The sequence below is a fragment of the Tauraco erythrolophus genome, chromosome 2 (genome assembly GCF_009769465.1).
Source record: "Tauraco erythrolophus isolate bTauEry1 chromosome 2, bTauEry1.pri, whole genome shotgun sequence".
Lineage (NCBI taxonomy): Eukaryota > Metazoa > Chordata > Aves > Musophagiformes > Musophagidae > Tauraco > Tauraco erythrolophus.
Genome location: NC_141466.1, coordinates 65,700,094 through 65,723,539, shown reverse-complemented (window position 1 = coordinate 65,723,539; position 23,446 = coordinate 65,700,094). Strand labels below are relative to the sequence as shown.

General features: G+C 40.0%; 1 protein-coding gene across 2 annotated transcripts in view; it reads right to left on the bottom strand.

Annotated features, from left to right (window-relative positions):
- PTCHD4 (patched domain containing 4) overlaps positions 1–23,446 on the bottom strand; it is a 91,761-nt gene that overhangs the window by 41,259 nt on the left and 27,056 nt on the right. For both annotated transcript variants that reach the window (XM_086623649.1, XM_086623655.1), the window contains exon 2: positions 22,163–22,643. In XM_086623649.1, the coding sequence (XP_086479775.1) occupies positions 22,163–22,643 (481 nt within the window). The remainder of the gene's footprint in view (positions 1–22,162; positions 22,644–23,446) is intronic.

Genomic DNA, 23,446 nt, shown 5'->3' with positions numbered 1-23,446 from the left:
CTTATTAAGCATGAAAGAAATAGAGAAAAAAAAATCAATAACTCCATCACGTACAGAAACTGTCAGTTATGTGAAAAATGGGCATGAAAAGTATCTCAAAGTTAACTGCAATGTAGCTGTTATCATCTCATCATAACTACGGTGTAATTATAGTAGCTGTTCCCGAGAATATGTCACTTAGGCCTTTTCTTCTGTCAGAGTAGAAATTTATTTTTATGGAAAGATATTAAAATTATTTTAACTAACACAAAGAAGAAACTTAAGTCATTAAACCTTCATCAGAATAGATAAAAGATTCAGGATGTGTAGTTGTTTTTTTTGGGTAGTTTCTTCCTTTTTTTTTTCGTATTTTTTCTTTTTCCTCAGTCTCATCTTGAATCTTTTCACCCATCCAGGGACACCCTTTCATCTAAATTATTTATCTCTACATTTTTTCCATATTAGATAAATGTTCCATTTTCTTGCAAGAAGACGTTACTGATGGAAGAACATAAAGATGCTTGTGGTTGCTTGTTCTGTTCCAGGCTCAGTTCTCAGATCAAAAACCTGGTCAGTAATTTTCCAAGTTCTAACCTTATCTACTCAAACAAAACATATTTGAAGGAGAAAATCTGGCTTTAGTCCATATTTCAGTGGTAGCTTTAGGGCTTTTGCTTACCTAAACATATTGCAATGCTGGGGGATGAAACAGGATAAAGCCTCATCGACAGTCCAGCAACAGCTGCTTGCCCATCCCAAATAGGGTGGCAGCCACTAAGACAAAAAAGTCTCTCTTCACAAAATAACTGCACAATGCAAGAACAGCTGTGCAAAACTGCCTGCTGGTGTTTTTCTGGGGAGATCGTGTCTTCCTCTCTGGTGTGAAAGCGCATGACAGCGCTGTGTAGTAAGGAAGAATACAGCAAATCAATAGCACCTTGATAACCACAGTTAGTTACATATTACACTACTACTTTGGTAACCATGAAAGTATGTACCTGAGCCTCATTCCATTTGTGACTCTGGATGTGCTTCTGACATGCAAAAAAAAGTCTCTCTTACAAAGGCTCGGGCCTTATATCTCACCTTCAGCACATTTCACTCCTATAAATGCTCATATTTAGCTGTGAAATGCCATATGCAAAATTTCTAGTACGATTTTTATATGATTTTCCCACTCATACATGTGACAATACATATTCTTTCAGTGCAAGTCTCTTCAGGACATTGCTGATCTTATAACCCAGCCAAGGTTAGTTATGCTGTGACTTCAGCTAGATACTTGAACAGAACGATGCTGATATCAGCTAGGGATTATTAAAATTGTTTGCCTTTGCTGTTGCTAGTTCTCCAGTGAAGCTGGTGCCTGTAGCAATTCTGCTGGCAGTATGACTGATACTCTTGTTCATTTATTTTTCCATTGAGCAAAAGAGTTTTCTTCTTTTCTCCTTTATCAGTCAATGTCTAGTACATCTGAAGTATTTCCAGCAAGACTGACCTTCCCAATATCATTATGACTTTACTAAGAGGATATGGTTATTCTTACTTGCTTGTAGCTCTTTGGGTGGGCACATCTGGGTGCAGACCAGCAGATGACAAGCAAGCTGCTTTCCTTCTTTATCCTTTTTCACCTTAAACGCAAATCTGCACTTGGATGGAGGTCCCAGAGTGCATAGCATAGACATACATAGCATTAGAGCAGATGTCTCAGTCCTCTTGACAGAGTTTTGGTGGTGGCTCATAGCCAAACATGAAGCAGACAGCTATACATCAGTGGTACAATGCACCTACACCTCTGCAGCAATACCCTCCTTAGCCAAGTAACCTGTGGCCTGATTCCAATGGAGTTCAGTTGCATCTATCACAAATAAATGCTTTGTAGCAAGATAAAATATTTCAATGACAAGTATCAAATTAGAAAGTAGTTTGAGTGGCTTGCTCTCCTCTTTTTTCACGTGGTGATGACACCTTCCTAAGCAAACATCTGGCCTCCTCCATGGTTACTCCTGTGTTTTATAGCAGTTGTGTGGCATGGTCCAAAATCAGACCATGAAAGGAAGACACGAGGGCCACGTTAAATTTCTAAAGCTGGGTCTCCTCTGTGACATTAGTCGAATCTTTCTGTTTTCCCTTCTCTCATCCTCTGGAGTGAGTTTGTGTGCAGGGTCCTCAGGGCCTGGAATGGATCTCACACAACAGGGCCATGATACCAGCACTGAAATAATAAAAGCAGAAGCCAACAGCACATCTGTTGCCATCTATCCTAGACAAATTAATTTCTGAGGCAATTCCATTGACTTTGATAAACTCATCCTGTGAATTCAGCCATGACAATGAGAAGCCAAGGAGAAAAGGGCATGATTTCTGCCATTTCCACATTGATTTATTGAGAAGAGTTTTGGGAAGGGGGAAGACTGATGGAGGGTGAAGTAAAGAAGCTCCTTCTCTGACACACCACATTCATATTTTGTCTGACTACAAAGCCAATAATATTTGTTTTTTCTAACAGAAAATACAATCACATCCTATTCGAGCATTTGGAAATATCTGGTACAAGGCCTTCTCCTGTTTCACAATGTTCCTGTTTCTCTGCTCATACCAGAACCAAACCAGCAAGTCCTTCCTGACATAGGCATCATGGAGCTCTTCAGAGCTCCCTCCAGTCAATGGAGGTCCTCTCTGTAGGCACTTGACCACCTGAGATTGGATAAGATGGAGTCTGAGAGACAAGAAAAACCTAAGAGTTGGACTCTACCTGGAGAATCATGAAGAGATCCCACTTAGGCAATTAGCAACACAGCTTCTGCAGCCCTTGGCAGATTTTTACCCATCAAAATTCAAAAAGTAAAGTGCAGATGATGAGCATAGCCTAGCTCATTTTACCAATACATATTCTGAAAAGCAATGAAATAATTTCAAAAGATACAGGAAAAGTTGCCAGGATTCTGAGACCCAAGTATCTTCTAGACCATCATGTCCTTCAGTGCTCCTCATCATGGTCCCACTCTCAGCCCCCACAAGAAGCTGTGTTTTTCCAGGTCCTGGAAGCTGGTGTGGGGAGACCCTACAAACCAGCACCTGGGTGAGCAGGCACCACATATTGCAGGGCTTCTGGGATGACTGGAAGATTTCCCTTCTGGCCTTACTCACTGCTTGGATCCTCTGGTGCTCCATGCAGATAAGCTGTGGCCTTAGTTGTCACTTTGACTATTAAAAGAACAGAGTTAGCAAATATGAAGAGGCAACAAGGAGACTATGGATTATGGCTCGACAATGTCACCTCATCTGGGGATTATCAGCACATGCAGCATGTGGCTGGCACAGAGGGATTTATGAGGATGCTGCCGCTAAGAAGAAGACGTAGTGGGGAAATGCTGTTATCCTGAATTCTTTAGGAACCAAAGAAGAGATTTGCAAAGCAGTAGGAGGAGGCTCATGATCACATGTCATGCACTTAATGCAAATAGGAATTAAATATTATAGCTGGAAACAGAGAAACAAGAAAGACCACGGTTTGATGCTGAAGAGCCAAGGGCATATAAGGTTGTGGGAAGAAAGGATGAAGGAAGAACATTTGATGAACTACATGGACCACAGGAAGCCTGGAGTATAGGAGGTGAAAATAGAGTGGAAGAAAAATGTGAAATTAGATGAATCTGTGGAAGCAGGGAAGTGATATGGCAATATCTCTAGGAGATGGTCAGAAAGTAAAACTGCCATAATAGGAATAAAAAGGAAAAAAATAATATAACTGCCTTATTTCCACTTCCCTTAAAAATTACTCCCTTCTGCTGGTAATTCTAAACATAGATTGCATAACACAGCAGTTTCTGATTTCCAGAAAGTGCTGGGTTCCCAAATGATTCAGATATTGCCTTAATCTGTTTTACTGGAAATTCGGTATCCAGCAGTGATCTGAGGAATGCAAGCTACTGAAAGAAAGCCATAAAAGGGTAACTGTCATAAGAGAAAACTTTAAGCAGAAATTTCTGCCCTATGTTATAATCTGAGACACTGTGCATGGGTTTTATGTTGTGAAATCCACATCGTGATTATCACAGAACCAGTAAGTGTGTTAAGAAGCAAGTGCTACAACTCTGATCAAGAAGAGCTTGAGTTTCAGCTCTTACTGAGACTTCTTCCTTCACGGTATTTCAGAAAGCCAAAATACTCAGCCTTCTCATCTACAATACCAGTGTGAAGGGAACACTGGTTGTGACCAGCTTCACTGAATTGCTACTGCTTTGTATTGGGAAGACATAAAAAGAAGTGTCAAAGGACTGAAGACATGAAGAACTAATCATGATGCGGATCTTATGAGATTGAGTACAGTGATTGCTAACCGCCGAAACTCACTTTCACGTCTAGGCAAAAGGAAAGATAAGTACTTAAGAGGAACACCGCTAGATAAGGGAACTAGGTGAAATTAATCTCTGTGCTGAGAGGCAATACACAGTTTAACAGATATATGAGCATTTCGATGGTTCTCTGTTGGGACTACACACTCGTCACGAGGTAGAAACACTGAATGGGTTTATGTAAGAGCAATGTTTTTAAGACTAATGTGTAGCTGGAAGTAAAGTGAAAAAGGAAACTAATAGAAGAGATGCAGTATGTCTTGGTTAGAGAAAATCCTTGTGATGCAACATCTCTTGCAGTCCTACTGCTATATGAGTTCAAGCAAAATGTGATCAAAAGCCAGTGAGCCATACAAACAATAATGGCTTTCCAGGATTTTTTTCACACCATTGGACTTATATGAATAAAAAGACATATAGGTCTGGAAGAGTTTGCCAGACGAGTCACAGCTGCCGTGAAGAGCCTAAAAGTTAGAAATGTTCTAGAATAAATGAAGCAAAACAGCAAAATCTTTGTGTCTATCAAATGGGTCAGTGGAGCTTGGGCACTTACCAAAATGTACTAAGAAGAAAGTTTTTGGAAGTGATTTTGGATTTTTAATATGTTGGTTGTAATGTAACGATCTTAAAAATGCCATTAAATGACAGTGTTTTTTATTATCAAAGTCTTGCAAAATAAAAGATATGTAACAGAGATATGAATATAAGATTATTTTGTAGGAATATTTGTAGAAGTCGGGTGAGTAAAGATAATTATCTGAAGTTCCTTTAACATAGGCATAAAATAGGAATCATGAGATAAAGTTGAGAAGATGAAAATTTAAGATGAACAAAAGTAAAACTGATTTGTCACACAGACAGAAGTCAAAAACTTCTGTTCTTCCATAACAGAAACTTCATAAGTTTTAAGACTAGGGAAAGTTATTATGATCATGTGTCAAAACATTGTAACTTATAATTTCTGCATCAAAATCACAGTTCTTGAGACATAGCCTGTATACCACGAAATGCAGTTTTAGTCTGAAAGATTTTAGTCATAGAGTCCATCAAACCCTGAAAAAATTGTCCCAGACATTAATTCCTTTCGGTGTAAAATAATTGCACCTTTTTTTGGTATGCAGTGGTTTAACTGCAGCTTCCAAACACTGAATCTTTTTATGTCATCTCCACCTGCTGTATACAATTGCCTGCTGTTGAAAACATCGACACCGTTTTCCTCCCAGTGAAGGACTACAGTTTTGTAGTTTATTTGGAAATCTAATTTAGGAAGGGCTCAACAGTGCCATAGAGATACTGCATACATGATAGACATTTTATCAGGTGAATCCTACTCAAAATGCCAATTAGCATCTTTCTAAAGTTGTTCACCCAACTGATGTCACCTTCCTAGGCTTTCTCCAACACACATTTGCAGTTTCGTCCTCCCATGTTAACAACAGTAGCACACTCAGAATTCATATTCAATGCCTTATCTACTGTGATCTCATTGTTTTTGCTTTCGGGGGGCATGAAATCACTCATCTTGCAAATGTAAATACATTCTTTGTTTCTAGATGCATAATCTGGCACTTAACTGTGATGAAGCACATGTTGACAAAACGAGTCTGCCTGATGATGAGCTTGGGCTGCATTTTCATTATTTTTATCTGCCAAACCTTGCACTATCTGAGAATGTTACTACTATTGATTTATTCTGCGCTCCAGAACAAGGGAAAGGGTGTTGAATGGCATAGAATTTTTTTAGGGCCTAATTATTTATGTCTTCCTGGAAGGAAGAGTGTGAATTTATGAATTAATATTTCATTATTACATTTAATATAAGCCACAGTGATTAAATGCAGTACAAATACATGCATGTATCAAAATGTGCAGGAGTAAGTCAAATTGCCGTTACCCGAATATACTACACTTGCATGGTTTCTTTTCTTGCGTAAACTTGGAGATTAATTTAAACAAATCATGTTTATCTAATAAAACCTATTTTTCATGATATCGTGAAAGTAATTACTGCACCATTTAAAAAGTCATCTTATGGGATAATATTTACTGATTTTTTCCCAGATAAATATTTGATCTACGGTGTTAAAACCTTTGTTGCCACTATATTTGACACTAAGATTTTAGAACATAACATTTTTGGAACTTTTGTACTTAAATCTTTTATCTACTGAAGTATGTTCTTTTATTTTCTGTATGTTTACAATTTAAAAACCAAAAGGAATTCCTGGAAGTTTTCCTTTCTTCATTTCCTCACACCTTGATTTTTTTCTTCCCCTTTGTCTCTATTTCCCTTTTTCCCAGAGGAAAAACAAAATGAGATTTTAGAGTGGAAAGTAAAGAACTTGAGAATTATGAAAACTAGAAACAGTTATTGCTTCTTTTTCCTAGGAAATGAGAAGTTTCTTACATTTGGACCAATGACATTATTTTTGAAAAATTCTTTTCAAACGAATTTATGAGAAATAACTGTCTAACTTTGCTGACTTTTAGTGAAACTTGTATTGAAAATTGAATTGAAAACTTGAAGATGCTTGAATGCGTCCAGAGGAGAGCAACCAAGCTGGTGAAAGGGCTGGAAGGCATGTCCTGTGTTGAATGGCTAAGGACTCTGGGTTTGTCTAGTTTGGAGAAAAGGAGTCTGAGGGATGACCTCACTGTTCTCCACAGTTTCCTGAGGAGGGGAAATGGGGAGGGAAGTGCTGAGCTCTTCTCCCTGGGATCCAGCAATAAGACGCGTAGGAATGGTTCAAAGCTGTACTAGGGGGAGGTTTAGACTGGACATTAGGAAGATTTCATTACCAAGAGGGTGTCAAACACTGAAACAGGCTTCCTAGAGAGGTGATTAATGCCCCATGCCTGTCAATGTTTAGGAGACATTTGGACAATGTCCTTAACAACATGCTTTAACTTTTGGTCAGCCCTGATGTGGTCAGGCAGTTGTAGTCAATGATCATTGTAGGTCCCTTCCAACTGAAAATATTCTATTCTATTCTATTCTATTCTATTCTATTCTATTCTATTCTATTCTATTCTATTCTAATTCTCTGAGGACTCCTGGAAACGTAAACCCCAAATTCTTGGGAGAGTCACAAAATGATAAATATTTTTAATTGTTAGTTGTCCCTCCCAGCAATCTAGACAACTGGATAAAGCTCATGTAACTCTCAGTAACTTTGTACTAATCCAGATACAGACAAGGGTCGTTTGGATTTTCTGACTACAGAAGTTAATCAGGGACTACAAAATCTAACTAAGGTCTTCGAGAGACTTGAGCAATTTCCTTGTGATGAAGCTCCATGATGCTTTTGGCTGCCTAGATATTGGCAACCATGTTTTAACTTGGCTCTAACAATTTAGTTCCAGCTACATTACTCGACTACAATGACAGTTTATCTCTTGTTCTGTGAACTTCCTTTTCTTTTTAAGGAACTCTAAGAGAGAAATTGATATTTCTCTATATATTGTTGGATATCGAAACTTGCACATAAGCTGGTTGCCACAGCTTTGGGCAGATTTATTTTTCCCTAAACTGTTAAGTCTGCAGGGTAGTAATTTTTTCCTTTATGAACTTAATATTCCTCAAGTATTAGGGTTTGGATTTTCAAAGAGTTTTCAGAGAATTTGGGTTCCAGGTGTCATTAAAAAGGAATCTAGCATGGCCAAACCCATATAGACTGGCTACATATGACAGATGCTTAAACAGATAAGACCTCATCAGCCTTATGGAGGAGATAATTAAAAAATCATGAATGATATGAGGAAGATCTCTAAGGAAGACATATTCCCTCTCTTCCTGCACAAGAACTAAGGTCATCAGTGAAATTAATTGGTGATATAGTTATGAAAATCTTGAAGAGGTAACTCTTTACACAACATGGAGTTAAGCTGAACTGGTGAATGCTAAAAGTTCACATGGCAAAAAAACAACTCAGCAAAATCCTAGAAGAGCTGCTAACTGCAGAGACATTATCCATGGCTCCTTGAACCGGAGAGGTAGGCTAAGAACCATGCACTTGCCTTGTCCTGCTGTTCCTTCCAAGGTATCTGTTATCAGTCATTGACAAAGATAGGGTATTCAGTCATGAAATCTTGGCCTAGTCTGGCAGAGTCATTCTTAGATTCTTTGTCCTAACGATATGAGAAATCACCCTAAAGTTTAGAACAGATGCCCAAATTTTAGAAGGTTAAAGCTAGCTGGATGATACTTGGGCTGCATCAAGAGGAGCGTGGCCAGCAGGTCGAGGGAGGTGATTCTCCCCCTCTACTCTGCCCTCGTGAGACCTCACTTGGAGTATTGCGTCCAGTTCTGGAGTCCCCAACATAAGAAGGACATGGACCAGTTGGAGAGGGTCCAGAGGAGGGCCACGAAGATGATAAGAGGGCTGGAGCACCTTTCCTATGAGGACAGGCTGAAGGAGTTGGGGCTGTTCAGCCTGGAGAAGAGGAGGCTCCGGGGTGACCTTATAGCGGTCTTCCAGTACCTCAAGGGGGCCTACAAGAAAGATGGGGAGAGGCTGTTCAGGAGGGCCAGTTGTGATAGGACAAGGGGTAATGGTTTTAAAATAGAGGGAGGTAGATTCAGGTTGGATATTAGGAAAAAATTTTTTACTATGAGAGTTGTAGAACACTGGAACAGGTTACCCAGAGAGGTGGTGGATGCTCCATCCCTGGAGACGTTCAAGGCCCGGTTGGATGAGGCCCTGAGCAACCTGATCTAGTTGGAGATATCCCTGTTCCTTGCAGGGGGGTTGGACTAGATGACCTTTGAAGGTCCCTTCCAGCCCTAACGATTCTATGATTCTATGATTCTATGATTGTCTGCTGAGCTTCAGATTTAAGACATTCTAAGATGAAGACTTTGCAGTCATAAGAAGTTGTTTTCAATAACCTAAAGCTTCCTTTTAACTTCACTCACATATCACAATATACCAAACTCAGAATTTTAGGCTAAAATTTATCATCCTGAAATATATCATCTTTGTTTTGTCTTGTAAAGTTAAAACCAATCCTCTCTATGAGAAAGTAAAAATAATTCCTAACAACTTTATCTTAAATTTATTGATACGAGACACCTGATATGACCTGTGTACTCCATTTGCCTGTTCAGGTTACCAGTGGATCAGTGACCTGGTTACATACACTGTTAAGGGAAAAGTCATGGAAGAATCTGATCTGCAGGTAAAAAAAATACTCTATTTTTCAACAATTTCTGTGATGCTTTCGTTTTTTGTTCCTAATGTCAAGTCAAATAATCCTCTCAAAGAGTTAAAGAGTTGCAATGTGTTCCAGTAAAAGACATTAAATGGGACATTTGTGTCACTCACTAATGAAACTAAAAGTACCCTCATCTTTTCAAATAAACATTGAATAAACTCCCAGAAAAATTTATCAATAGTGAAAATAAAAAGTTTCGTAATGAATGCATTGTTTGATGCATGTTTTGCAATATAGTATCAGATCCTAAGGAAGTGGTATGTGAACGTGACAGGGTTGGATAAAAGAGGTCACAAAAGGTAAGCGAAGGTCTCCTGGAGCACTGACAATATTCTTGCAATTTAAAAGCTGGCAAAGACTGTTTTCTAACTTGTGAACAAAACTCCCAAGTGGATGAGGTTTAATGGTCTTTGTTGCTGTGAAAGCTGAATCATGACTGTTTACCACATATACAAATATTTACTTTTTCTTTTGTACTATATGTAAAGAAAATGGATTGACATTTTTGCCTTGTTTTACCCAATATTCTATATTTGTGTACGCATTTGGGTTTGTTTGTCTGTCCTTGACCATCGACTATTTTCATATCTCCTGACCAAGTGCAAAAATTGCAGCATAGAAGAACAGGTCTCAATCACAATAAATGTCTACACTTTTTTTTATTTTTTTTGGAAATAGTCCATAAAGACATTCTTTTACTTTCCCCTGAGGGAAAGAATAAATATATTAGAGGTCAAAATCCACGAAAGAGAGATCTTTTGAGACTTGCTTCATTAACTGTGTTGTTCAGAGCCTGGCTTCAAATAACCTAAGAAAGAGGTAGAACATCTGTATCTATGATTAGTAAAGTCTTCTCTGCCTCAATATCCTATCAAGGTTATTCATTTAAAAGCAGGCTAACTGTATGATAAAGTCCTTACTGTTTCTTAAGTTTGATGGGAGAGATGTTGAAGGCCCACATGAGGCATTACAAAAGGCACTGAGCTGTACTTTTGCAGAGAGCCAAAGACCAGGTGAGTCCAGCAGCTCTCACTCTTACAAGTGATGCCTTGAAGTTGACTGGAAGCGTGATGGGAGGGATATTTGCACTGGTTTTTTGCTTAATATATTCAGCTCTTGCATATCCCCAACACTGCACTTTCTGGTAATGCTTTCAGTAGCATAATTAGCATTTCTCCTATGGGCTCGTCTTCTCTTTCAGCTGCACCCACAACAAGATTGTGCATTAGAAGGGTTTTGGTTTTGCTCTTTGCACAGTTTCTTTTTGCTGTGCTATCTACTCTAAGCACAAACAGGCTTTTTGTTCCCAGGGCTCCCAGTCTAGTTTCAGAGGGTTTAAATTGCCTTATCAGAAAACTTTGTGCTAAAATGTTTTAAGTTGCTGTAGAAGGACAAAAGGGTTCGTTGCTCTGCACTCAGTATGCAGAGCACCTCTCCGCCTTCTGCAGAGCTTCTGCAACTCTGTGTCCTCTCTAGAGGACAATAATTTCTCAACAGTAATAGTAAAAATATCAACTAGAAACTTAAACAAATACAGAAAATTTCACCCTCTCGGGTCTCACTGGGCGTGCAGTAATCTGCTGCTTGGTGCTCTTTATAAAGCAATACAAGTGCTCCCTCTAGTAGGTTATACCTGCAGTTTCTAAGTTTATGTAAAGTTTGCAAAATGATATAGTACTGATTGGTTTCATGGCTATGCTAGCAAAATAGTTTTCTTTATATGCAGGATATCAACAGCAGTGGAGTTCATAACACCAGGAAAAGTTCCAGAATTTAAAATTTTTATGGCAAATTTACATTTAAATATGAGTTGGGACATATGGGTTGGGCAGGTCCAAGATTCATATCAGGCTGTAAAGATATTTTTTTCCCTTGGACTTAAAGAATATAGAGTATGAGCAAAAAATTCTCTACTGCTGAAATACTACAGATTACTGCAGGAAAATGCTACAATAACATGCTAAGAGACAGCCACATATTCTCTAGTAATGCAGAATGATTTTAGAGACTACTGTGCCACGTAATGTGGCCGTTGCATTCACCAGTGAAATATAACCATGTCTGGGAAAAAAAACAGCATCTGCTTAACAGAGCAGCACCTGCCCAGCAGTGCGCACCAGTACTGTATCTAACCTGCACAGCAAGGGGAATTGGAAAAAGATAGAAATGCAATTATCCACACTGAAACTCAGCCAAGACAGAAAGGACAGTATACCCACTCTTGCAGAACAGAAATTAAAGAGCATCTTTAGTGATCCAAAGCTGCAAAGACCTGAGGTTTTCATCTCATTCAGTTGGTGATACCACTTGCAGCCCTGTGCCTACATCTATTGCTTCTGCAGCTCTCGCTACCACTTTGAGCATCCAAAACAGCATGTCCTTCTTCATCTTGTGTTCAGACAAGTGTGGATGAAACATGACCTGCTTTGTCACATCCAGCAGGACTAACACATGGCAAGCCACAGCTGTAATATCTGTGTATACCTTTGTCTGAAAGCCAGTAACACAGTCATATGCCAACGGCACAGAAGATGCTTCTTGAATAACACAGGCTGCTGCTATCATTTGTTACCACTTATAGAGCAATGAGCCCTGAGCCAGTGTGGTTCCAGCAGGCTGTATGTTACTGCAGGCAGTTATCCCACCAGAGAGAAGTCACTTCATGGGAAAGAAATGGAGTGAAATAAAAGGTTCGGAAATGGAAGGATAAAACTGAATTATTAAAACCTCAACTGGCTAGTGGTCACACAAAGGAGGACATATAAATGATACAATATAGAGTAAGGTCTTTTTAGTTGGTTTTGTATTTCCAATAGACTGTTTAAGCCTTTAATTCTATGCAAAGTTTTTGACATTGTAGATGAATACAGCAGATAAATATTGATTTAGAATGTTTGGCAAATGGTCTATTGAGTTCCGTATGCTTTTCTTAACTCTTCAGGGGAAAATCGTCAGACTGAAAGAGGGCAGCTATGGGAAAATTTCTTCACAAGTGAAACTCCTTTGTACCCATTTTTGAACTGGGGTTTTGAACATGGTCATTAGTTTTTATACTTCTTCCTTACTATTATGTTTTAGTGTTGTAATGTTATTCAAAATAATGAAGATGCTTTAGCTAGCTATGTAAAAATCCAACTCTTTCTGAATCAGGCTGAATTTTGAGCCACAACCACATCTTGCAATAGTGAGTTTCAGGGGCTGCTTGCACACAAAATGTATTTCAGGAGAAAGTAAATGCATTCGCTGCCTTTCTTTTTTATTTTTTTTTTTTTCTTAAAAGTCAGAGGCACAACTTTGAATTTCCCTACAGAACAAGGTACCTAAGGAGAGCAGACAGTGTGCTTGACAGAGCATAGGATCATTCACTCTATGCTTCTGCAGGTAGCAGAGCCCATCACTCCAGTCCAGCAGAAAAGAAAGGACAATGTAAGACTGCATTTCCCTCCACACACCAAAGAGCACAGGACACATCCTTCTGAGGCTCAGCCTATCCCACATCTGCTCTTTCCTGCAGATCCACAGTCCTGCAGCAGAGATGAGAAGCCACCATCAGTCTTCCCATATGGATGGAGTTCACAGGACAGTGAACTACAGTGAAGATCTGAGGAAAAAAAATCTGGTAGGGAATATGCACAGCCCTACATACGAAATATCCTAAAAGTGTTTGGGAGTCCAGTATTTGCCAACCGTATCCTGGGCTGCATCCAAATCAGCGTGGCCAGCAGGTCGAGGGAGGTGATTCTGCCCCTCTATTCTGCTCTCGTGAGACCCCACCTGGAATACTGCATTCAGCTCTGGGACCCTCAACATAAGAAGGACATGGAGCTGTTAGAGTGAGTCCAGAGGAAGGCCACGAAGATGATCTAAGGGTTGGAGCACCTCTCCTATGAAGACAAGCTGAGAATTGGGGTTGTTCAGTGTGGAGAAGAGAAGGTTCCAGGGTGATCTTATTGCAGCCTTCCAGTACCTAAAGGAGGCCTACAGGAAAGCTGGAGAGGGACTTTTTACAAGGGTGTGTAGTAATAGGATAAGGGGAAATGGATTTAAGCTGAAAAAGGGTAGATTTCAAAAAGATCTAGGGAAGAAATTTTTTACAATGAGGGTGGTGAAGCACTGCAAAGGTTGCCCAGAGAAGCTGTGGATGCCCCATCTCTGGAAGTGTTCAAGGCTAGGCTGAATGAGGCTTTAAGCAATCTGATGTCGTGGCAGGTGTCCCTGCCTCTGGCAGGGGGATTGGAACTTGATGATCTTTAAGGTCCTTCCATTCCATTCTATGATTCTATGAATCTGTAGATACTGTGAAAATTTACACTCCACAGTCAGGCCAGACAGACACTGAAGTTATAGGCATAAGCTGCAGCAGTGAAAATATTAAGAAATACCTTTATAAATGCATGGCTTTTAAGCACTGGAACAAGCTGTCGAGGCAGGTTATGGAATTGTTAGCAATAGTGCTATTCAAGGCTGGATTTGACATTGCCCTATTAGGGATGATATACGTGGAGCTAAATCATTTCTGCCATGATGTAGCTCCTTTCCTGCCCCAATGAGCCAAATGTAAATGTGATGTGCATCGATACATATCAAGTACAAGGAACAAAACTCCTGCTAAATTAGATCAACACACAGAAAAGGTGCATCCAATAAAGCACCTTAAATAACCCAGTTGTAGGAATGAGCATTGCCGTGAAAGGGTAGGAAAATGAAAGCAAGAGGTTTTCAGAGAAATGTGTGAGGCATCTGAAAAGGAAGGATCCTTTATGATCTGAACAGAATTTGTGTATTGATTAAGACTACTAAACATACGTTTTTAAGTGCAAAAAAAAGCCCCATTCCTTTTAGCCTTTGACTTTTTAGCTCAAAACATGCTTTCTTCTCTTATGAAATCACTTTTTTCAAAGAATTGTAGAAATGCTTACAGCAAATTCGAAGCAGCTCAAATGACAGTTACCAGTCTGTTAGCTACAGATGAAGAGCTGAGGAAGTTGTTTTAATAATAATAAAAAAAGACAGCTGTATTTGGAAACTTCGCTTTGGACAAATGGTTTAATTGAGTTTCCACTAGAGTCAGAAGGACGAAACGTTTAGCTGGTTGTTCTCAAGCAACAAATCCAGACAATGTCTTTTGTATTTACTCTATCATTATGGAAGATCTAGTAGTGACGATCTGTGCTTGGACAATGATCCAAGGATGAACATTTTAACCTGAGCTGAGCCTCAGAATCACTGACCTGCTGACCTGCAGACTCACCTCTTGGGGTGGAGCAACTGCCCTAAGGGATGATGACATTTGGGATGATAGGAGACCTTCTGATAAGTCTTTCCAGGAAAAGAAGGGCTAAAATTCAATCTGTAAGGCATACAAGTCATTTTATGCATATATGCTATTTATGCATACATGTACATATATCTTAGAGCTTATTTATATAACCTTAGGTGTTAAAGTCTAAGTTTTTTCAGAGACAGATAGGACCTTCCAAAGATTAATATAGCTCAGTCCAAATATGTACTAAGTGATGGTCTAAATGACTTCGGAGTTGCCTGTTTCTCTCTATTGATTACAAAGTAAATTGTGGTTAGAATCATAGAATCATAGAATGGTTAGGGTTGGAAAGGACCTCAAAGATCATCTAGTTCCAACTCCCCTGCCATGGGCAGGGACACCTTCCACTACATCAGGTTGCCCAAAGCCTCATCCAACCTGGCCTTGAACACAGTGGTTGTGCCACTTCAGTTAAGGGAGGAACACTGGGGACACCTGAAATTAGGTGCTATAAACCCTGTTGTTAGGACTGAGGCTGGTTGTGTGTCTTGCATCCCTTTCTGCTGGGCATGAGAAGGCTCAAAGGAAATATCCTCATCTTGCCTGTGCTTGAGGACAGGACAGCCTCAGTCCTGTTGCCTCTTCCTGATCGTGACAGCTCTAAGATATAGCAGCAGGGCCACACTACATCGTGTAGCAGAGTATCCCAGATAGGCGTTGATCTTCTACTCAAAATCCAGGAAAGACAGTTCTAGGTGGAGTGTTTGTGTTATTCTTTCATATTGAAATGAAAATAAACAACCCTCTGCAACTGGGAAGAGGCTCGTTAAGGAGTGTATCAGGTTGGGGGGGGGGGGGGCGGGGAGGGAGGGGGGTGTCGGAAATCGACCTTACAAATACGAAGAATGTCTAAACCTATTCATATGATTATCTAAGTTATCTGCCCCTCCAAATAGATCATCTTAAACATTTCTATATCTTTCTATTTTTTCCTTCTGCTGCCACAGTTTTTTTGTTATACCCATTTCGTACTGTAAAAGTCAAGAACAGACATTTTCTAATTAAGAACAAGATATTTTCAAAATTCTTAATGATCTTGTGAAATATGTTCATTTGATTCGTGTCAATATGGGACAATAGATGGATAGGTGGCAAGGAGTAAAGTGTGCTTATTCAAGATAAGCGATTGTCTTAGTTTAAGATCTCTGTGAAATGCAAAAACGTAAACCTGCGAAATGCCTCATGATGCTACTAACCAGGAGCCCCAATTGTGAAATGGGTTCACCTGATACATGGCAATATAAAACAGTGCTAGGGCCGCACAGTGAAATATGACCTTCTCTGTATAGGTAACCTTTAACCATTCTGTTCGTTCTTGTATAACCATAGTCCTAGAGAAAGCAGAATGGTATGGATATAGTTCTCACTTCTTGCAAAAGCCACCTAACGTTTTGGGTTTTTTTTTTTCTCTTCTTCTTTTGCTTTACTGCCGGTTGAAAGGTGTTAGACAAGAGGGGCCTGGGGGCCTGTATGCGCTTAATCTCTAATCTCGCTTAACCACTTTTAAGTTAGCTTACTTAAGTCATGTATCTGTAAGTTGCATAACCCTTGTGTAAGATAAGCAGGAGCCAAGATGGAGAACAAAAGGCGGTCCTGATGACTTTGAAGAGCAGAGTCATGATGACTTCACTAGTTTTCTGGGGAGGTGAAAAAGTCATCACGAGGAAGACATACAGCCTTCATCCCTGAGACCCCTACTCACAACCACCAGGAGACACTGCGCACACGCAACTGGGAGGGTTAGGGGTGGAGACTATGGAGATGACTTCTCTGAGCCCATTGTAATAAGACCACCTTTTTCTCGGAAATAATTGAGAATATGTATTAGTAAAAGGAATATAAACCAGAAATAAGAACTACATGGTGTGCATCTTGGTGGAGCGGAGACTCCCGGCGCACCCAGCGCTGTTTGCTTGCTTTATTCGCCTAATAAATTGTAAACTTTAATTGGAGTTCTGTTTGGGACTCACTCATTTATCACAATCTGTTGAGTGAGTGGAACATGAACTGCCACAACATCTAAAATGACAGATTCACTGTATTTCTGAGGCATGGAGTAGTGGGGATTTATGTCAATACGACTCTTTTCAGGGTCATTCCCTTCCTCCTCATACAGAGAGGAGATGATCATATAACATGAGATTCATATGGGATTTGCTTTACTGTTGCATCAAAAGGACAAAACAAAAGTCAGAGTCACTCTTGAAATATTTCTACATTGCAGCTGTCATCAGAAAGTCCGTTGCTTGAAGCAAAGGTTAGAAATACTATGATACTCCATGTACAGGTAAACTAGCGATCACATGCACTTTAGCACTCACATTTGTCTTCAGAGGTTTAAAAAAAATAATTTTCTCATCAGCACTAGGACCTTTTTCTGTAATTTCCCCACAACTCTAGCAATAATGGTAGTATTGTGACATCTCAAATTTGCTTCAAGGTGATCATCAGCCGTTATTTTAACAACTGCCATCGGAAAGAGGTTAGATGGCTTCTGTCTGAAATGTTAATAACTGCCTGGAGTCTTATCTGCTTTTGCCTTGCTTCCTCCTTCCATTTGAATAACTTGGGGTAAGGAATAACTGCGAATTTTAACAGAAAAGTCTGCACTGTAAATACAAGCTTTGTCATTTATTTTGCATTCTTACATCAGGTGTGGAGCTGCTGCTGGAAACAGGAAATCTATTGCTTCCTAAAATTTCTGTATCTCTTTACTACACCACTACTAACAGTATTGTTATTTGTGGTAGTAGTAATAATATTGCAATGTGTTGTAGGGCATCCACTGAGCTTAGTGTTCTCTGAAGACTCAATGAGAAATAGCCATTCCCATTAAGATCTTATGGTCTTCATGGTATGGACTTACAAAGGGCAGGAAATATTTCTTACTTCCACTGTGATTCTAGCCTTCTAAGAAACATATACATTTTATAATACAAAAAGCGTAATTACACTCTAATTGCACCCTAGTTACATTTTTAGCATAAGATTTCCACTAATATATATAACAGGGTACTTCGTGAACTGGCCAAAAATAATTACTCTGTTAAAAACCAAAATTGATATACCTGCATTTAAAAACATACAATCAGATCCTCAGCTGAGTTAAATCATTCTCTCTCTGATGATATCAGTCTGGTTTCTGTGCGTTAAAAAGCAAATCATGGGAGCAATAATATCTCAATTATGCAGTTAACCTTCTGGTTATATTAATTAGTGATGATTAGACACGGGAAACCATAATTATGTCATGTACCTTTGAAATCATGTTGCAAACCAAACACAAAAAGGCAGATGTGAACATCTAACCAGGTCCATTTCTGATGTCTAGAACAAATCTGAAAATTCATGATTTGACCCTCTGTCTCCTATCTGAAACATGCCCATTGGTGACAGCTCTGCTGGTGTCAAACTTGTAGAAGAAACTACAGTTTGTATTTGATAAATGCAATGTAGAACTATCCCATATTCTGATTTCATATGAAGGTTACTAAAACCCGACTTAAAGGAAAAAAAAAAAAAAAAGACAAACCAGACATCTAAATGCGGTTCAGTTCCCAAAGGAGGAGTCCTGAAACTTAAGAAACATTTTTTCTCTAACTCACCACATCTAGCCATTTGTCTGGGGTGTGAACAGCTAAACATCAGCAGCTCCTCCTCCTGTTTGCAGGAGATTCTGACAGCCAGAGCATTGTTTGCACTGGACCTTTCTGAAGAGTTGCTCCTCACTGACTGCAAAGCCACAGTGGTAGACACTGCACTGGGGATACTGGTTTTCCTGAGGCAGCTGTTTGACAAGACTATGGTATGGGCAAGAGGGAGTCAGAGCAAGCAGGATTTTACACCCCTGTCCTGTCCTCATGCCTAACTTAAGACTGAAGTTTCTCACCTTCAAGGGTAAAGAAGAGAGAAGCCCATCTGAGATAACACTCTTCCCCCAGTGTATCAGAGATATGCTCTATCCCAGCAGACTATTGCCTTGCAGAGGACTGCAGTAAATAATTAATGTGTAGGTCATTCAGTCCAAATTTAGAAAAATATTAAACATTTCACTTTTATGTAGGTTTCTATCACCTACTGAAACCCACAGAAACTCTGCGCTGCAATAGGAATTACGGACCTAAACATTTGTACAAATCCAGGGTTGTTCCTGTCATTCAGATGGCAGCATCCTGTCATCTCTGCAGGAAAAAGGACAAGTGCAGAAGAACATCACTGAATTTCCATTAAAATTAATCCATTGAAAAGTGAATATAAGAAGAAATTGTACATTTTTGACTAAACAAATATATTTTAAACAGACATTTTGCAAATGTCATGTTGAAGTGTTCCAAAGTTAGGAGTTGCCAGAATTAAGGTATTTTGTGTAGCGTTGCACTTGCAGACACTTTGTGGCTGTTGTTGCCTGTTTTTACTTTCCTTTTTTTATCTAAGCAACTCAACTTTGAAAGGATGACTTGCAAATCTGGCATTTGTTATTCTGGAAAACCCTGCTTTGCACACTTTCTCATCTATATTTGGTCAATTATTATTTGATGAATTGTTTAATTTCTGCTGTGCTAGCAGCAAGGGACACTGGTACAACATGGGACACTGTCATGTATTGACCCACAGAATTAACAGTCTTGGGGTCTTCAACGAATCTACTTTAAGGTGTCAGGTCAGCTCACAGCCAACCAAGTTAAATAGAAAACCTTTCCCTGTGAGGACCCCAGGTCTGTGAGGCCCTGGGCATACCATGGGCAGAGAAAGGTCTTATTAGCTGGCACTGTCATTTAAGGGACTAAAGGCACATGGTGTTTTGCAGGATGTAACCCAGTATGACGTTGGTTAAACACACTTCCTATTTTTTAGTTCACCAAACTGTAAAACTCTTGCCTAATATTTACAAGCAGCATCTCCCAGGCATTGCAAGCTGTTCTCTAATGGTATTTCCAATTCAGTCCGAGGTTCCTGAATGAAATTTCTGTAGAAGGGTTACTTAAACACTTTCTTTTTCAACCTGAAGTTTGTTCAATATAATGTTATAAAAGCAATCCTTGAGAAACCTCTCACTTCAAGAGAGGGTTTTTTTCCCTTTCTTTTGCTCTTGGCAGTGACTGTGACAAGAATGACAGCGCAAAATGGAACAGAGAGTTATAAACATTACTTTTCCTCAGACAGCAAACAAACTCCCATATTACCACTATCCTAGATGGGAAACTGAGCCACTTTGCTTTCAGAAACTCCCACCCTTGTCCCATACTGGGGCTGCAGATATGCAGCATGATTGAGTGCAATGCTATTGCCATTTCAATTGATGCTCCTAACCTGTATGGATGCTGATGCTTTTGAGGTCAGCCTAAAGATGAGCTTCACCTACAGGCACCATTTGGGGCTTTTTGAGAGTGACAAATTTGGGGCCTGTCAAGAAAAGAATATGGGCCACCCATATCAACAGCCATCTAAAAGGGACACCAGCAGAGGAATAAACAATTGAAGGAAGGTGCTTTTCATCAATTCAGTGGTTTTTTGCCTTTACTTCAAGTTGCTGCACAAGCAACGCAGTGCCCTACTCTTTAATATGTGCTTCCTGACATCCCACAAAAATAACAAATATGAGCCTCCTCTTCCCTTCTGTCATCCTTTCCTCCATTCTGCCATGCAGATGTCTTTTTCCTAAGTCCACACACTTGCTTAGGTTGGGATTCATCCCTGTCACAGCCTGGCACGTTCTCTGCTCGTCCTGCTGTCGTTCTTCCCTTTCCCTTCTCAGCACTTTCCTTCCATCAAGTACTTTTACTGAGGTCTGAGTCTGAAGAGCTGGCATGGGGCAAACCATGCCAGGGGATGATCGAATTAGAGGTTTTGGCACAGCTTTGTTTATTAGTATTAATAAGACTGAACCAATCATGCAATTCTTTGGGGTCTTTGGCCTCACTCCTCCCTTCCTCTTCTGGAATCTCAATCACCCACTCCATCCCACTCCTTCCCATCTTGGCCAGCAGCTCCAGAGATGCTGGGTGCAGGAGTGATGAGGCCACGGTTCAGTCTCCTTGGTTCGTAACACAGAAGCCTTATCAGGGGACAAACAAAATAGGAGGCAGGAGTCTGCGGGATGCATATACCTATAGGACTTTGCTTGAGGGGAAGAGCAAGAAAACGTAGGATTTTGAGGGGTTAAGGGTTTTTTAAAAAATATAAGATCCTTCTCCAAACCTTGACTCTAGCTTCTGACTTTGCATATTTAGTTATCGCTCAGCATAGTGTAAGACTTGGGCTTGAGTACTAGAATCATGAACAGAATTTAAGATATTAACTGTAAAGATGCAGTGTTCTGTCCACAGGTAATATTTCCTGCTATCAAAAAGCCAGCACGAATCATTTTGGGTCTGGGCTGCAACTGCTGAGATTTTGCACAGAGTCATCGCTGGCGTTCAGGCTCGTGATATGGCGAAACTTGGATAAAGTTGGATGTGAACAATGCTGCCTCAGCAAGCCATTTCAGGCATGTTTCCCTCTCCCTTTCCAACGTACCTTTCCAGCAAACTCATTAACCACACAGATGCACTAAAATGCTTGGAACAGAAATGAGAACAGAAGGAACGAAGACGATTCTTCTGCTAAAAGAGCTAGGTTTGATGTTTGCTCTTCGTCTGCACCTTCCCCTGTCCGGGTGCAACACAAAGGAAATCTCTGTAGCCAATCTGAGACTTCACAAACTGAGGGATTATGCGCTACGGATACTGACAGGCCCCTTCGCTCACAGCCTGGCAAACACCACAACAGTAATCTCCTCTCTCAGATAAAGTCCATCAATCTTATTCTTACACTAACCTGTTCCCCTCCGCCCCTCAGGAAAAGCTGGAAGAGCAGCCCTCTCTGGGAAGGATGTGAAAATCTCTCCTTTCTCAGTGCCCTCCTGCCTTAACTTACTCTTTGGGCTGGCCTCCCGTCAACGTCAGCTCAACACATATCCATTTTTTGTGCTGAGCTGACTGGTTTTCAATAACAATTTCTCCTTCATTTTGTCACAGAGATCAATAAAACTGCCCCTTTCTCATATTGGCTGAGACTCCAGCAACGTCATTTGCTCTTTATTGTTGCTACTGCTTTCTTTTGTTTCCCTTTTTCTTTTTTTTTTTCTTTTTTTTTTTTTTCTTTTTGGCAAGGCACAGATCAATTTAACAAGATGAAAATGACTTAGACTTTCAGTCAAGGTAAAATCTGCACTTTATAACCCAGGCTGCAATTTACAAGCCTGTCATTAAGCTCTGTTAATCCTATTATTATGAAGATAAATAATTACCCATAGCGAAGAAAGGGATTCCCAACAGAGTAGAATTATATTTTCCATCAGTAATGAAAAATATCCCTGCCGCAGTGACACTGGAAATACAGATAGTGAGTACTCCCAAGAGTCCCAGGAAAGGTTTGCTACGCAGGCAGTCCTTCATGGAGCTCGAGAGGGTAGCAGTCAGGAGAATCAGCATCAGGCTCACCAAAATCTTGCCCCTGGCCAAGAGACTGGTCTGGTGGAAGTCCTTCCAGAGGCTGAAGGACGCTAGTGAGTAGAGCTGCAGATCTTGGTGATCAAGCTGCATCTTGTGCATCAGTTTACAGAATTCACTCTCCCACTTCTCCCCAATGAGGTCCTGGGTGACAGAGCCATACGTTTGGAGGTAGTAAGTGATTTGGATGGCTCTGGCTGATTTGACTCTCTGGTCCTTGCTGTTTGGCACTTCCATGACCCCTCCGAGCTGGTGGCCAATAAAACTGCTCCTTCCATCCTGGGAGGGAAAGTAAAAAAGATGAGCATGTGGTTATCCTGAGTAAGATGTGATACAGCGATACCGTTTGAATCTACCTTCCTTTCACGGACATGCCAAGAGCTCGACTCAAAGGCCATTGCAGTCAACAGCAGTTGTGTCATTGACTTCAGTGGGCTTTGGGACGCATCCTTTTCCCCTGTCGCAACTCTGTTCCTTACTCATTATAGACTCATTTGCAATTCTGTGCTGCAGTTCAGGGACTGCCCAGATACTAGTTATGGTCCCAGATGTTCTGGGACTGAAAAATAGCATGCAAGCTCCTCACCCCATGGGAGAGGATTGCTTTCCCACATTTTAACTGTGACAGACAACAACAAATCTCCAGTTACTGAAGTATGAAATGTTTGAGATGAAGATCAATTTTCAGAAGATTTGTGATTTCCTGTCATTTTGGAAATGCTTTTAAAAAGTTGGAAATACGCAGAAAATGAGGGATGTTCCTCACTACACAGATGTAAATGTAGACAGATCCAGTTTAATAGCTACTTTGTCTCTAGAACAACATAACTAAAATCAGATTTTTTGAATTGTTTATTTGAAGTTTCATGCATTTCTATCAATGGCACAGAGATAAGAATCTACCTTATATCTCGATTTAGCTAGGATTTGTTTTTTTTATATTTCAAGAATACAAACCTTACTCTGTTCTCACTAATTTTGATATACGCTAGGACATAAAAACTCTATGACAATCAGTAAAGGACACATTAGGTATGCTCAGGATCAGCCCCCATCTATTTACAAGACCATACTATTTTTTT